At 49.4% G+C, this 13,481-nt stretch overlaps 1 protein-coding gene across 1 annotated transcript in view; it reads left to right on the forward strand.

Moving 5' to 3' along the window:
• Positions 1-11,116: 11,116 nt before the first annotated feature.
• Positions 11,117-13,481, forward strand: part of LOC147120729 (tensin-1-like) — a 704,181-nt gene continuing 701,816 nt past the window's right edge. Inside the window, exon 1 of the mRNA XM_085986965.1 lies at positions 11,117-11,319. Within this exon, the coding sequence (XP_085843091.1) occupies positions 11,227-11,319 (93 nt within the window). The 5' untranslated portion in view covers positions 11,117-11,226. The remainder of the gene's footprint in view (positions 11,320-13,481) is intronic.

Raw genomic sequence — 13,481 nt, forward strand, 5'->3', positions numbered from 1 at the left:
CAGCAGTGCCTCATGCGAATTGTGGGGACGGCCATCTTTCATCCAGGCCACAGATGCCAGTATCCCCTCGTGTGAGTCGTGGGGGCGGCCATCTTTGATCAAGGCAACCAACACCAGCAATGCCTCATGTGAGTTGTGGGGGCAGCCATCTTATTTAACCTCGTGGGCGCCGCCATTTTGTCCACCACAGTCGACCGCCACCTTGTCGCCAGACCCGACCACCGCCTCACCCGCAGACTACAGCAGCTCGCTCAGCCATGCACGAGCCTCCGTCACACTGGACCAAGCTCGCCCGCATCACCTGTACAAGTCCATGATGGACATCAAAGTAAACGGCCACGCCACGACCTGCCTGTTCGACAGCGGAAGCACGGAGAGTTTCATACATCCAGACACGGTGAGCCACTACTCCCTCACTGTCCGGCCAACGCGCAACCGGATCTCGATGGCATCGAGGTCCCATTCTACAGACATCAGCGGCTACTGTATTGTGACCCTGTCGGTTAGGGGCACGGAGTATAAAAATTTTAAACTCCTCGTCCTGCCCCAGCTCTGCGCTGCCGTCCTACTAGGGCTGGACTTCCAATCCCACCTGCAAAGTGTCACTTTGGCATACGGTGGACCCCTCCCCCCACTCACAGTCGACAACCAGCAGCCTTTAAACCGCCCACCGCATACCACCTGCGGCCTATCCACCCTCAAGGTCCCGCCCCCCTCCCTGTTCGCTAACCTCACCCACGACTGTAAACCCATCGCCACCAAGAGCAGGCGGTACAGCGCCGGGGACAGAGCTTTTATTCGCTGTGAGGTGCAGCGTCTCCTGAAGGAGGGCATCATCGAGAGGAGCAACAGCCCCTGGCGTGCCCAGGTCGTAGTCGTTAAGACCGGCGATAAAAACCGCCTAGTCATCGACTACAGCCAAACCATAAACCGGTACACCCAGCTGGACGCATACCCCCTTCCCCGCATATCTGATATGGTCAATCAGATTGCGCAGTACCGGGTATTCTCCACCATCGACCTTAAGTCAGCCTATCACCAACTCCCTATCCGCCCTGAGGACCGCCAGTATACAGCCTTCGAGGCGAACGGCCGCCTCTACCACTTCCTCAGGGTTCCCTTCGGCGTCACCAACGGGGTTTCGGTCTTCCAAAGGGAGATGGACCGGATGGTTGACCAGAACGGGCTGCACGCCACGTTCCCCTATCTAGATAACGTCACCATCTGCGGCCGCGACCGGCAGGACCACGATGTTAATCTGGAAAGATTCCTCCGTACGGCCCAACGGCTGAACCTCACCTACAATAAGGAGAAATGTGTGTTTAACACCTCGCGCCTTGCCATCCTCGGCTGCGTAGTAGAGAACGGAGTCATCGGCCCCGACCCCGAAAGAATGCGCCCCCTCATGGAGCTTCCCCTCCCCCACTGTCCAAAGGCGCTGAAGAGAACCCTGGGGCTCTTCGCCTACTATGCCCAATGGGTGCCAAATTATGCGGACAAAGCCAGACCCCTCATGAAGTCCACCTCCTTCCCCCTGACGGCAGAAGCGTGCGCAGCCTTCTCCCTCATTAAGTGAGACATTGCTAAGGCCACAATGCACGCGGTGGATGAGTCTATCCCTTTCCAAGTGGAGAGCGATGCATCCGACTTCGCCCTAGCCGCAACCCTCAACCAGGAGGGGAGACCGGTGGCCGCCTTCTCAAGGACCCTCCAGGGCCCTGAGATCCGACACTCTTCAGTCGAGAAGGAGGCCCAGGCGATCGTGGAGGCAGTACGACGCTGGAGGCATTACCTGGCAGGCAAACGATTTACCCTCCTCACCGACCAGCGTTCAGTCGCTTTTATGTTTAATAACAAGCTGAGGGGCAAAATCAAGAACGACAAGATCTTGAGGTGGAGAATCGAGCTCTCCACCTATGATTATGATATCTTGTACCGGCCTGGTAAACTAAACGAACCCCCAGATGCTCTATCACGAAGTACATGCGCCAACGTGCAAACTGATAGACTGCAGACCCTCCACAACGACCTCTGCCACCCCGGGGTCACCAGACTTTACCACTTCATTAAGGCCCGCAACCTGCCATACTCCATCGAGGAGGTCAGGACCATGACCAGGAACTGCCAAACCTGTGCCGAATGCAAACCGCATTTCTTTAGGCCGGACAGAGCAAGCCTGATCAAGGCCACCCGCCCCTTCGAGCGCTTGAGCATCGATTTTAAGGGGCCCTCCCGTCCTCTGACCGTAATGTGTACTTCCTCAACATCATTGATGAGTACTCCCGTTTCCCCTTTGCCTTCCCCTGCCCAGACATGACCAGCACCACGGTCATCAAATGCCTGAACGACCTCTTCGCCTTGTTCGGGTTCCCGAACTATATACATAGCGACCGGGGCTCCTCCTTCATGAGCGAGGAACTCCGCCAGTTCCTATTAGCGAGAGGTATCGCGGCAAGCAGGACCACCAGCTACAACCCCCGAGGGAACGGCCAGGTGGAAAGAGAGAACGCGACTGTCTGGAAGGCCGTTCTCTTAGCCTTAAAGTCTAAGGGCCTCCCAACCTCTCGCTGGCAGGAAGTCCTCCCGGCAGCGCTGCATTCCATCCGGTCACTGCTTTGCACTGCCATTAACGCCACCCCCCATGAACGAATGTTTGTTTTCCCCAGGAAATCGACTACGGGAACCACGCTGCCAACTTGGCTGACTTCTCCGGGGCCCGTCTTACTGCGAAAGCATGTGAGGGCCCATAAAATGGACCCCCTGGTCGAGAGGGTGGTCCTCCTGCACGCCAACCCCCAGTACGCCTACGTGGCACACCCAGACGGGCGGGAGGACACAGTCTCCTTACGAGACCTTGCACCCTCGGGCACCCCTGAGACACCACCGTTACCCCCCACCACCCCCCCAAATCCAGCCCAGGTAGACGGCATGCCGGAACCCCACGAGCCTTCGTCAACCACACAGACACCAGCATTAACACCGGAGACTGCAACACCGCCGCCGCTGCTGCGCCGATCAGAAAGACTTACGAGGCCTCCGGACAGACTGACATACCCGAACTGGTAGTACACTTCACCCCGCCGGACTCAAATCTAAACAAGGGGTGAATGTGGTAAACCACTTTTATCGTTCACTATCGTTACACTATGGTTATCACTGTTATATCGTTACACTATGGTTATCACTGTTTACACTGTTGTATCACTACACGAGGTCGCCTCTTGTCACGCTGTTATACCGGGGCTGACCACTGCTGACTCCGCCCATGGCTTCACCTACTTGCCCAGGTATAAAGGTGGTCGACTGGCTGGTATTCCTCCTTGTTGGATCCGATCACCCACGAGGGTGGGCTCTGTTATTTAGCCAATAAAAACCTATAGTTACTTTCTTAACTCGTCGCTTTTCATTGGATGAATTGATAGGTATATCAGTAATATACTAGCATGGATTGAGAATTGGTTAACAGACAGAAAACAAAGAGTAGGGATAAACAGGTCTTTTTCAGGCTGGCAGGCTGTGACTAGTGAGGTACCGCAAGGATCGGTGCTTGGGCCCCAGCTATTCACAATCTATATCAATGATTTGGATGAGGGGACTAAATGTAACATTTCCAAATTTGCTGATGATACAAAGTTAGGTGGCAGTGTCAGTTGTGAAGAGGATGTGAAGAGACTTCAAGGGGATCTCGACAGGCTCAGTGAGTGGGCGAGAACATAGCAGATGGAATATAATGTGGATAAATGTGAAGTTATCCACTTTGGTAGAAAAAACAGAAAGGCAGAGTATTTCCTAAATGGTGAAAGATTGAGGAATGCAGATGCTCAAAGGGACCTGGGTGTCCTTGTACATGAGTCACTGAAAGTGAATGTGCAGGTGCAGCAAGCCATTAGGAAGGCAAATGGTACGCTGGCCTTCATTACAAGAGGATTTGAGTATAGGAGTGAAGAATTCTTAATCCAATTATACAGGGCCTTGGTGAGACCACACCTGGAGTACTGTGTACAATTTTGGTCTCCTTACTTAAGGAAGGATATACTTGCCATAGAGGGAGGGCAACGAAGGTTCACGAGAGTGATTTCTGGGATGGCGGAACTGTCGTATGAGAAGAGATTGAGTAAACTAGGCCTGTATTCTCTTGAATTCAGAAGAATGAGAGGGGATCTCATTGAAGCATACAAAATTATTACAGGGCTTGAAAGGATGGATGCTGGGAGAATGTTTCCCTTGGCTGGGGAGTCTAGAACCAGGGGCCACAGCCTCAGGATAAAGGGTCGGCCATTCAGGACTGAGATGAGAAGAAATTTCTTCACACAGAGGGTGGTGAATCTTTGGAATTCTCTACCCCAGAGGGCTGTGGAGGCTCAGTCATTGGGTATATTCAAAACAGAAGTCGATAGATTTCTGACTAGTAAGGGCATCAAGGGATATGGCGATAGGGCCGGTGAATGGAGTTGAGGCAGAAGATCAGCCATGATCTCATTGAATGGCGGAGCAGGCTCGAAGGGCCGAATGGCCAACTCCTGCTTCTATTTCTTATGTTCTTACTGTCTGTTTTTATATTTCTTGCTAGTTTACTCTCATAAGCTATCTTCTCTCTCTTTATCATTTTTTTAGTCGTCCTTTGCTGGTTTTTAAAAATTTCCCAATTCTTCGCAACATTGAATGCTTTTGTTTTCAATTTGATTCCATCCTTTACTTCCTTAGTTATCCACGGATGGTTCATCCTGCTCTTAGAGTCTTTCTTTCTCACTGGAATATATCTTTGCTGAGAGTTATGAAATATCTCCTTAAATGTTTGCCACTGCTTTTCTACTGTCTTATCTTGTAATATATTTTCCCAAATAACAACAGAAAATGCTGGAAAAACTCAGCAGGTCAGGCAACATCCGTGGAGAGAAATATGAGTTGACATTTTGGGTCAATACCTTTTATTGTCTCTTCTACTTCTTTTGTCTCTTTCACTTCTTTTGTTCGATCGCAGCCCTGCCTTCGATCTATTTTCTTTTCTTTCCAGTTTTGAACAAGGGTTCGACCTGAATCATCAACTCAAATTTCTCTCCACGGATGTTGCCTGACCTGCTGAGTTTTTCCAGCATTTTCTGTTGTTATTTCGGATTTCCAATATCTGCAGTATTTTGCTATCGTACAATATATTTTCCCAGTCCACTTTAACCAAGTCTGCTTTCATACCTTTGTATTTACCTTTGTTTAAGTTCAGGACACTCATTTGAGACCTAGCTTTTTCACCCTCAAGCTGAATTTGAAATTCTACCATGCTATGATCACTCTTCCCAAGAGGATCCTTCACTTCAAGATCATTAATTAATCCAGCCTCGTTTCACATTACCAGATTTAAAATAGATCTCCTTGTCATGCCTCCTCCTGCTCTTCGAGATGTCTGACTCCCCGTCTTTCTTTGGAATACTTACATTTACCACACACCCCATTCCTGCCCCCTCTCCCCCCGCGGACACCAGATTCTTTAGGGAGAGCTGAACCGTGTTATGGCTCATCTCTGCCCTCTGCTGTCTTTGTCCTTTTCCACTGTACTGGGTGTGTTTTCCGCCATCTCCATCCTGTTCTCTGCTCTGCAATTTTCTGCCACTTCCTGCGCTCTTTTCTCCTTCAATTCACCAGCTGTGTCCTCAGCCTGCTCCGCTCCTCTGGCCGTTCCACTCAGACCTCCTGCTCCTTATCCCATCTCCTCGTCACTCAAGGGGCTTCCTTCTGCCTCACACTCACAGTGGGTGGGGCCTTTGTGACACACCCCACAGCTCTCCGCCTTGCAGCTCCGAGCGATGCGTCCAGACTCGCCGCAATTATAACAGTACAAGTCTGGACAGCTTCTTACAAGATGGTCATGCCCAAGACAATAATAACAAACCTTCACCTGGTTATCATGCAGTACCCAGAAGTACTGCACTCCTTCCATTGTCTCAAATTTCATGCTATACGGCAATGACTTCACCCCCTCTGGGAACCGCACCTTTACATAACGGGTTCCATCTGCTACTCATGTTCCTGGATAGTATTTCCTCTTTATTGCTGAGCAAAATTTAATGTCCCGTGACTCCAACTTTTTGATTAGCACATCGTCCTCAATATAAACTGACAGGTTTAAGAATGAGACCACCACCTCTTCAGAATATAGCAAGGATACCTCCAAGAACTTAGCACCAACCTTCAAACTGAGTAAAAGTCTTTCCACCTCCTCTCGGCCACTGAGCGTCACCTCGAACTCAACATTTGGCTTTGGTCAGCAGGCAAAGCAGCTTCCCCCGCCACAGTCCTCATGTACCGCCTGGATACATGTACCGCCTGGATAATATCCCAAGCTCATAACTCCTTATCCTCGCACTGAACCACCACCGTGTTTTCTTTTCCAAAACTCTTGGGGTCCCAGCCCAAATCTTTGGGCCTTTTTTCTCCCTTCCACCAACATTTTCTCCCCTGATTAAATTTATCCTGGGAACATTGTCCTCTGAGGGGCCCGGCACTCTGGCTGCTGTTTATGGACCAAAAAGGTTGTAAAACCTGAAAAAAAAACACCGTCAACTTTTTATAAACTTACTCCAACTCCTTGCAGTAATCAAGCAACCAGCAGCACCTGCTCACTCCTAGCCCCTCCCACCTAGAGAGTGCTACTCACTGAGCCACAACTGTCACTCTGGTGACAGGTAGGTAAAGGGGATAAGGGAATGGAGTTCCTACAATGTCTGCAGGACTCATTTCTAAACCAATATGTGAAAAGCCCAACAAGGGAGGATTTGCTATTGGATCTAGTAATGGGGAATGAACTAGAGCAGATAAGAGAAGTAAATGTAGAGGAACTTCTAGGCAATAGTGACCATAATATAATACGCTTTAAGATAATAATGAAGAAGACCAGGGTAATAGATTGGAGAAAAGCTGATTTTTGAGGGGTTGAGAATAGAACTTGGGAAAATATAATGGACATCAATATTGGCAAACAATGATGTAGAACAGCAATGGGAAACATTTAAAATGGTGTTCAACAGAGTCCAGGAAAAATATATTCTGCTAAAAAAAACAAAATAAGCACTAATGGGACACCATGGATGAATAAAGCCATAAGAAAAATTGAGGGTAAGGAAAGAGACATATATTAAGTACATGGACAGCAGGGGAGAGCATGTTAAGGGAGAATACAAAGAGATTAGGAGATAAGTCAAAAAAGCAATTAGGAAGGCAAAGAGGAACTATGAAATTAAATGATCAAGGAACATAAAACAAAATAGTAAAATATTTTCTAGGCACATAAATAAAATAGGAAGGTTAGGCTGGGAATAGGGCCACTAAGGGATGGACAAGATAATACCACAGGCAATGATAGAGAGGGCAAAGATGTTAAATAATTACTTTGCTTCAGTATTTACCAGGGAGATAGAACAGTTGGACATGACATTGGATCATGAGATTAGTAATGAAATACATGTATTTAAAATAAAAAGAGGGGATATATTAAAAACACTAATGAAACTCAAAGAGGACAAAACCCCTGGTCCGGACAATTACATCCACGCATTTTGAAAGAATCTAGGGAAGAGATAGCTGAGGCATTACTACACATATTTAATAATTTGTTAAAAGGTGTAGTGTCAGAGGACTCGCAGATAGCTAACGTAATACCTATATTTAAGAAGGGACATAGAACATGTCCAGGGAATTATAGACCAGTCAGCTTAACATCAGTGCTAGGAACAATAATGGAATCCCTACCAAAGGAGAAAATAGAAGAACATCTAGAAGCCAAAAACATAAAAAGAAAGACATAATAATGAATAATCAGCATGGATTTCAAAAGGGAAAGTCTTGCTTGACCAACCTCACTGAATTTTTTGAAGAAGTAACAGAAAGAGTAAACAAGGGTAATGTAGATGATGTAATTTACCTAATTTTCAAAATGCCTTCGATAAGGTAGCACACAATAGACTAATGAATAAGGTCAGAGAATGCAGAGTCAGAGGACAAGTAGCAGATTGGATAGCTGGCTAACTAGTGGTTTTCCACAAGGATCAGTGCTGGGACCACTGCTGTTCACAATTTATATTAACAGTTTAGATTTTGGAATGAAAAATGCAATTTCTAAATTTGCGGTCGACACCAAATTGGGGGGGATAGTCAATGCTGAGGAGGACTGCAACAAGTTACAGGAGAACATTAATAAACTTCCAGAATGGGCATATAATTGGCAAATAAAGTTCAACACAGATAACTGTGAGGTATTACATTTTGGGAAGAATAGGGAGGTCACTTATTACTTGGAGGGTGCGAGTCTAGGTGGGGTAGAGGAACAAAGGGATCTCGGAGTACAAATACACAAATCACTGAAAGTTGTGACACAGGTTAGCACGGCCATAAAAAAAGCAAACCAAGCACTAGGGTTTATTTCTCAAGGAATAGAATTGAATATAAGGCAAGTTATGCTAAACCTGTATCGAACCCTTGGTTAGACCACACTGCGTACAGCTCTGGTCGTCATATCATAAAAAGGATATAGAGGCATTGGAGAGGGTGCAGAGAAGATTTACAAGGATGATACCAGAAATGCGAGGGTATATCTATCAGGAAAGGATGAACAGGCTGGGTCTCTGTTTGCTTGAAAAAGGCAGAGTCTTGACCTAATAGATGTCTTTAAAATTATGAAAGGTTTTGATAGAGTGGATACAGAGAGAATGTTTCCACTTGTGGGGAAGAGCATAACTAGAGGCCTCTGTCTCTGTGTGTGTGAGTCTGTGCTTGTGTATGTGTGCTGGTGCATGTGTGCCTCTACGTGTGCCTGTGCGTGTGTTTGAGCGTGTTTGTGTATGTGTCTGTGAGTCTATGTGTGCATGTGTTCCTGAGCATGTCTGCACGTGTGTCTGTGCATGAGTCTGTCCGTGTGTGAGAGTCGGTGCGTGAGTCGGTGCGTGTGAGTCGGTGTGCGTGTGTGTCGGTGCGCGTGTGTGTCGGTGCGCGTGAGTCGGTGCGTGTGAGTCGGTGCGCGTGTGTGTCGGTGCGCGTGTGAGTCGGTGCGCGTGTGTGTCGGTGCGCGTGTGTGTCGGTGCGCGTGTGAGTCGGTGCGCGTGAGTCGGTGCGCGTGTGTGTCGGTGCGCGTGAGTCGGTGCGCGTGTGAGTCGGTGCGCGTGTGTGTCGGTGCGCGTGTGAGTCTGTGCGTGAGTCGGTGCGTGTGAGTTGGCGCGTGTGAGTCTGTGCGTGTGAGTCTGTGCGTGAGTCGGTGCGTGTGAGTCGGCGCGTGTGAGTCTGTGCGTGTGAGTCTGTGCGTGTGCCTGTGCATGTGAGTCGGTGCGTGAGTCGGTGCGTGTGACTCTGTGCGTGTGAGTCTGTGCGTGTGTGCCTGTGCGTGTGAGTCTGTGCGTGTGTGTCTGTGTCTGTGTCTGAGTCTGTGCGTGTGTGTGCGTATGTGTTTCTGCATGTGTGTGCATAACTATAAATGTATGTAAATGTCAGTGTGGAAGTGTGAATGTGTGTGGGTTTGTGCATGAAGTGTGTGAATGCAAGTATGTGAACTGTGAGTGTGGAAGCATTAAACTGTGTAAGTGTCGATGTATATGTCTGTGTGTGTCAGTGTATCATGGTGAGCATGTACAATCATGAATGTATATAATCCTAAGTGTGTGTGTACTGAATGTGTGCATGTGAGAGTGTGCATAATGATGAGTGAGTGTGTAACGGGGAATGTTTATAATTAAGAGTGTATAATGGGTAAAGTCTGTGTATGACTCAGTGTGAGTGTGTGTGTAAGTGTGTGTATATAATTGCGTGTAAGGATGAGTGCATACAATGGTAGATGTGTGTCAGTCATTGTGTATAATTGTGTATGTAAGTGTGCACAATTGTGAGAGTGTATAATTCTGAATGTGCGTGTGTCACTCAGTGTGTGTGTGATTGTGAATGTGTACAATGGTGAATGTGTGTGGCACTCTGTGTGACTCTGTCTGTAACTGCGAGTCCATAATTGTGAGTGTGTGTGAAGGTGAATATGTGTATGTCAGTTACAATGGTGAGTTGCAAATGTGTGCAAGTGTGTAATGTTGAGTTGCGAATGTGTGTGAGTGTGCAATGGTGAGTAAGTGGGAGTGTATGAGTGTGTGTGAGTGTGTAATGGTGAGTGTGAGTGTGTAATGGTAAGTGTGAGTGTGAAATGGTGAGTTGTGAGTGTGTATAATGGTGAGTTGCGTGAGTAAGTGTATGTAATGGTGAGCGTGTAAGTGTGAGTGTGTGTAAATGCGAGGTGTGAGTGTATAAGTATGAATGTGTATAATAGTGAGTTGTGGGAGTGTGAAATGGTGAGTTGGGAGTGTGAAATGGTGATTTGTGAGTGTAAGTGTGCACGTGTGAGTTGTGAGTATGTATAATGGTGAGTTGAGTGAGTATGTAATGATGAGTTGTGAGTGTTTGAGTTGTGAGTGTGTAATGGTGAGTTGAGTGTTTGTGTGTGAGTTGTGTGTGTAATGGTGAGTTGAGTGAGTGTGTAATGGTGAGTTGTGGGTGTGTAAGTGTGAGAGTGCAATGGTGAGTGTGTTAGTGGGAGTGTATACGTGTGTGTGAGTGTGTAATGGTGAGTTAGTGTGAGTGTGAAATGCTGAGTGTGCAAGTTTTTTTTTGTTCGCTTATGGGATCGGGGCATCGCTGGCAAGGCCAGCATTTATTGCCCATAAGTGTGAGTGTGTAAATTTGAGGTGTGAGTGGGTGAGTTGAATGTGTATAATGGTGAGTTGTGAGTGTAAGTGTGGGTGTGTATAATAGTGAGTTGAGTGAGTGTGTGAGTTTGTATAATGGTGAGTTGAGTGAGTGTGTAAGTGTGAGTTTGTATAATGGCGAGTTGTGAGTGTGTATAATAGAGTTGAGCGAGTGTGTAAGTTTGTATAATGGTGAGTTGTGTGAGTTGTATGTATAATGGTGAGTTGTGAGTGTGTATAATAGTGAGTTGAGCGAGTGTGTAAGTGTGAGTTTGTATAATGGTGAGTTGTGAGTGTGGAAGTCCCGTGTGGCGGTGCTGGCTCCCTGGTTTGCTCTCCCCGGGAGCCGGTCCCCACTTCCTGCCTTTGCCATCACGGTGCGGGAGGCGAGGCGAGGCGGACCCGTCCCCTGAACCCAGCGCAGAGCCGGAGAGTGGAGCGGAGCGGCAGCACTCGCGGCTGGACTGGGCTGGGAGCTGGAGTGCAGTTTGATGGGTGTCTGCGCTGAGCTCCATTCGCCTGGATGGGCTGCACCGTGAGCTTGTTCTGCTGCGAGGACATGCCTGACTGTGAGCCAGGTGAAGACCAGAGCAGAGAGAGCTGCCTCCTCCCGCAGGTACCGCACTGCCCCCACTTGTGTGAACTCTCACCACTGTCACTGCCGTGTTTGTCTCTCTGGAATGCGTTTTGCACGAGGATCCCCGTGTCTTCACACTTGCCGGGGAGCAGGGGAGAGTTGTGAGTCGAAGTTGTTCGGCGGCGGGCGGGGGGAATATCTGGGACTTGTCCAACTGAAGGTAAAGTGTTGAACACAGTCCCTGTTATATATGGGAGGCCCAGAGCGGGGAGGTCTGCTCATATACCTGGGAAACATGAAAGTGAGAGTCTGTGTGTGAGATAAACAGAGTGAGAAAACAAGGGACAGAGGAGACTGAGAGAGAAACAGAGATAAGGAGTGGGAGAGACAAACACAAGAAGAGAAACACTGAGAAACAGAGACAGGGAAACAAATGGATGCCTAGAAAATGAAAGGGGGAGAGAGAGGAAACAGGCTGGGAGACAACAGTACAGAGGAACGAGATAAAAGGGTGAAAAACAAGTGTGAAACATTTTCAGTGCAGCCTCCACCTGTACATTTACAGACACATTGTCAACGTGACTGGGAGGGCAGGTGATGGGCTGGCAGACAGTGTGTCCTTATGTTTGTGAACAGGCATGGGTACAGTGGCAGCAACAGTGCCCCCCATGCACAAGATACGTTGATAGCACGGGAGGATCAGAGATAGGGAATGTGATCAGAAGAACAGTGGAAGGGGGGGAACAAAGATAGCAAGAGAGAGAACCAGAGAGAGAGAACTAGGCATACAACTGTAGAGAAACTGGGGGTGGGAGAGATTGGGGGGAGAGAGACAGACTCAGACAAACACAGAAAATGATGGAACTGGACATACGGATATATACACAGAGAGAGAGAGAGAGAGTGTGCACAGCTAACAGCGATGGAGAGAACTAGTGGAAGAAATAGGCGGTGACAGAGAGAGACGGGACAATTCTGTAAAATGTAACGAGTTGGTTGAAGCAGTCTCGGGAAGGATGAGGATACATCAGGTGCACAAAGGCTGTGTGATAGACTGTGGGGTCAGACTGTAGGGGCAGACTGTGGGGACAGACTGTGGGGTCAGACTGTAGGGGCCAGACTGTGGGGGCAGACTGTGGGGGCCAGACTGTAGGGGGCAGACTGTGGGGACAGACTGTGGGGGCAGACTGTGGGGACAGACTGTAGGGGTCAGACTGTGGGGTCAGACTGTAGGGGTCAGACTGTGGGGGCAGACTGTAGGGGTCAGACTGTGGGGTCAGACTGTGGGGACAGACTGTAGGGGCCAGACTGTGGGGTCAGACTGTGGGGACAGACTGTGGGGGACGACTGTGGGGACAGACTGTAGGGGCCAGACTGTGGGGGCAGACTGTGGGGTCAGACTGTGGGGACAGACTGTAGGGGCCAGACTGTGGGGGCAGACTGTAGGGGCCAGACTGTGGGGTCAGACTGTAGGGGCCAGACTGTGGGGGACAGACTGTGGGGACAGACTGTAGGGGCCAGACTGTGGGGGCAGACTGTAGGGGTCAGACTGTGGGGTCAGACGGTGGGGTCAGACTGTGGGGTCAGACTGTGGGGACAGACTGTAGGGGCCAGACTGTGGGGGCAGACTGTAGGGGCAGACTGTGGGGGCAGACTGTAGGGGCCAGACTGTGGGGGCAGACTGTAGGGGCCAGACTGTGGGGTCAGACTGTGGGGCCAGACTGTAGGGGCCAGACTGTGGGGACCAGACTGTAGGGGCCAGACTGTGGGGGCAGACTGTAGGGGCCAGACTGTGGGGGCAGACTGTAGGGGCCAGACTGTAGGGGCCAGACTGTGGGGTCAGACTGTGGGGGCAGACTGTAGGGGCCAGACTGTGGGGACAGACTGTAGGAGCAGACTGTGGGGTCAGACTGTAGGGGCCAGACTGTGGGGTCAGACTGTGCGGGCAGACTGTAGGAGCAGACTGTGGGGTCAGACTGTGGGGCCAGACTGTGGGGACAGACTGTAGGAGCAGACTGTGGGGTCAGACTGTGGGGTCAGACTGTGGGGCCAGACTGTGGGGGCAGACTGTAGGGGCCAGACTGCAGGGGCCAGACTGTAGGGGCCAGACTGTGGGGACAGACTGTAGGGGCCAGACTGTGGGGGCAGACTGTGGGGCCAGACTGTAGGGGCCAGACTGTAGGGGCCAGACTGTGGGGGCA

Source organism: Somniosus microcephalus, chromosome 4 (assembly GCF_052327205.1).
Source record: "Somniosus microcephalus isolate GS21.2 chromosome 4, FLI_Smic_1.0, whole genome shotgun sequence".
Lineage (NCBI taxonomy): Eukaryota > Metazoa > Chordata > Chondrichthyes > Squaliformes > Somniosidae > Somniosus > Somniosus microcephalus.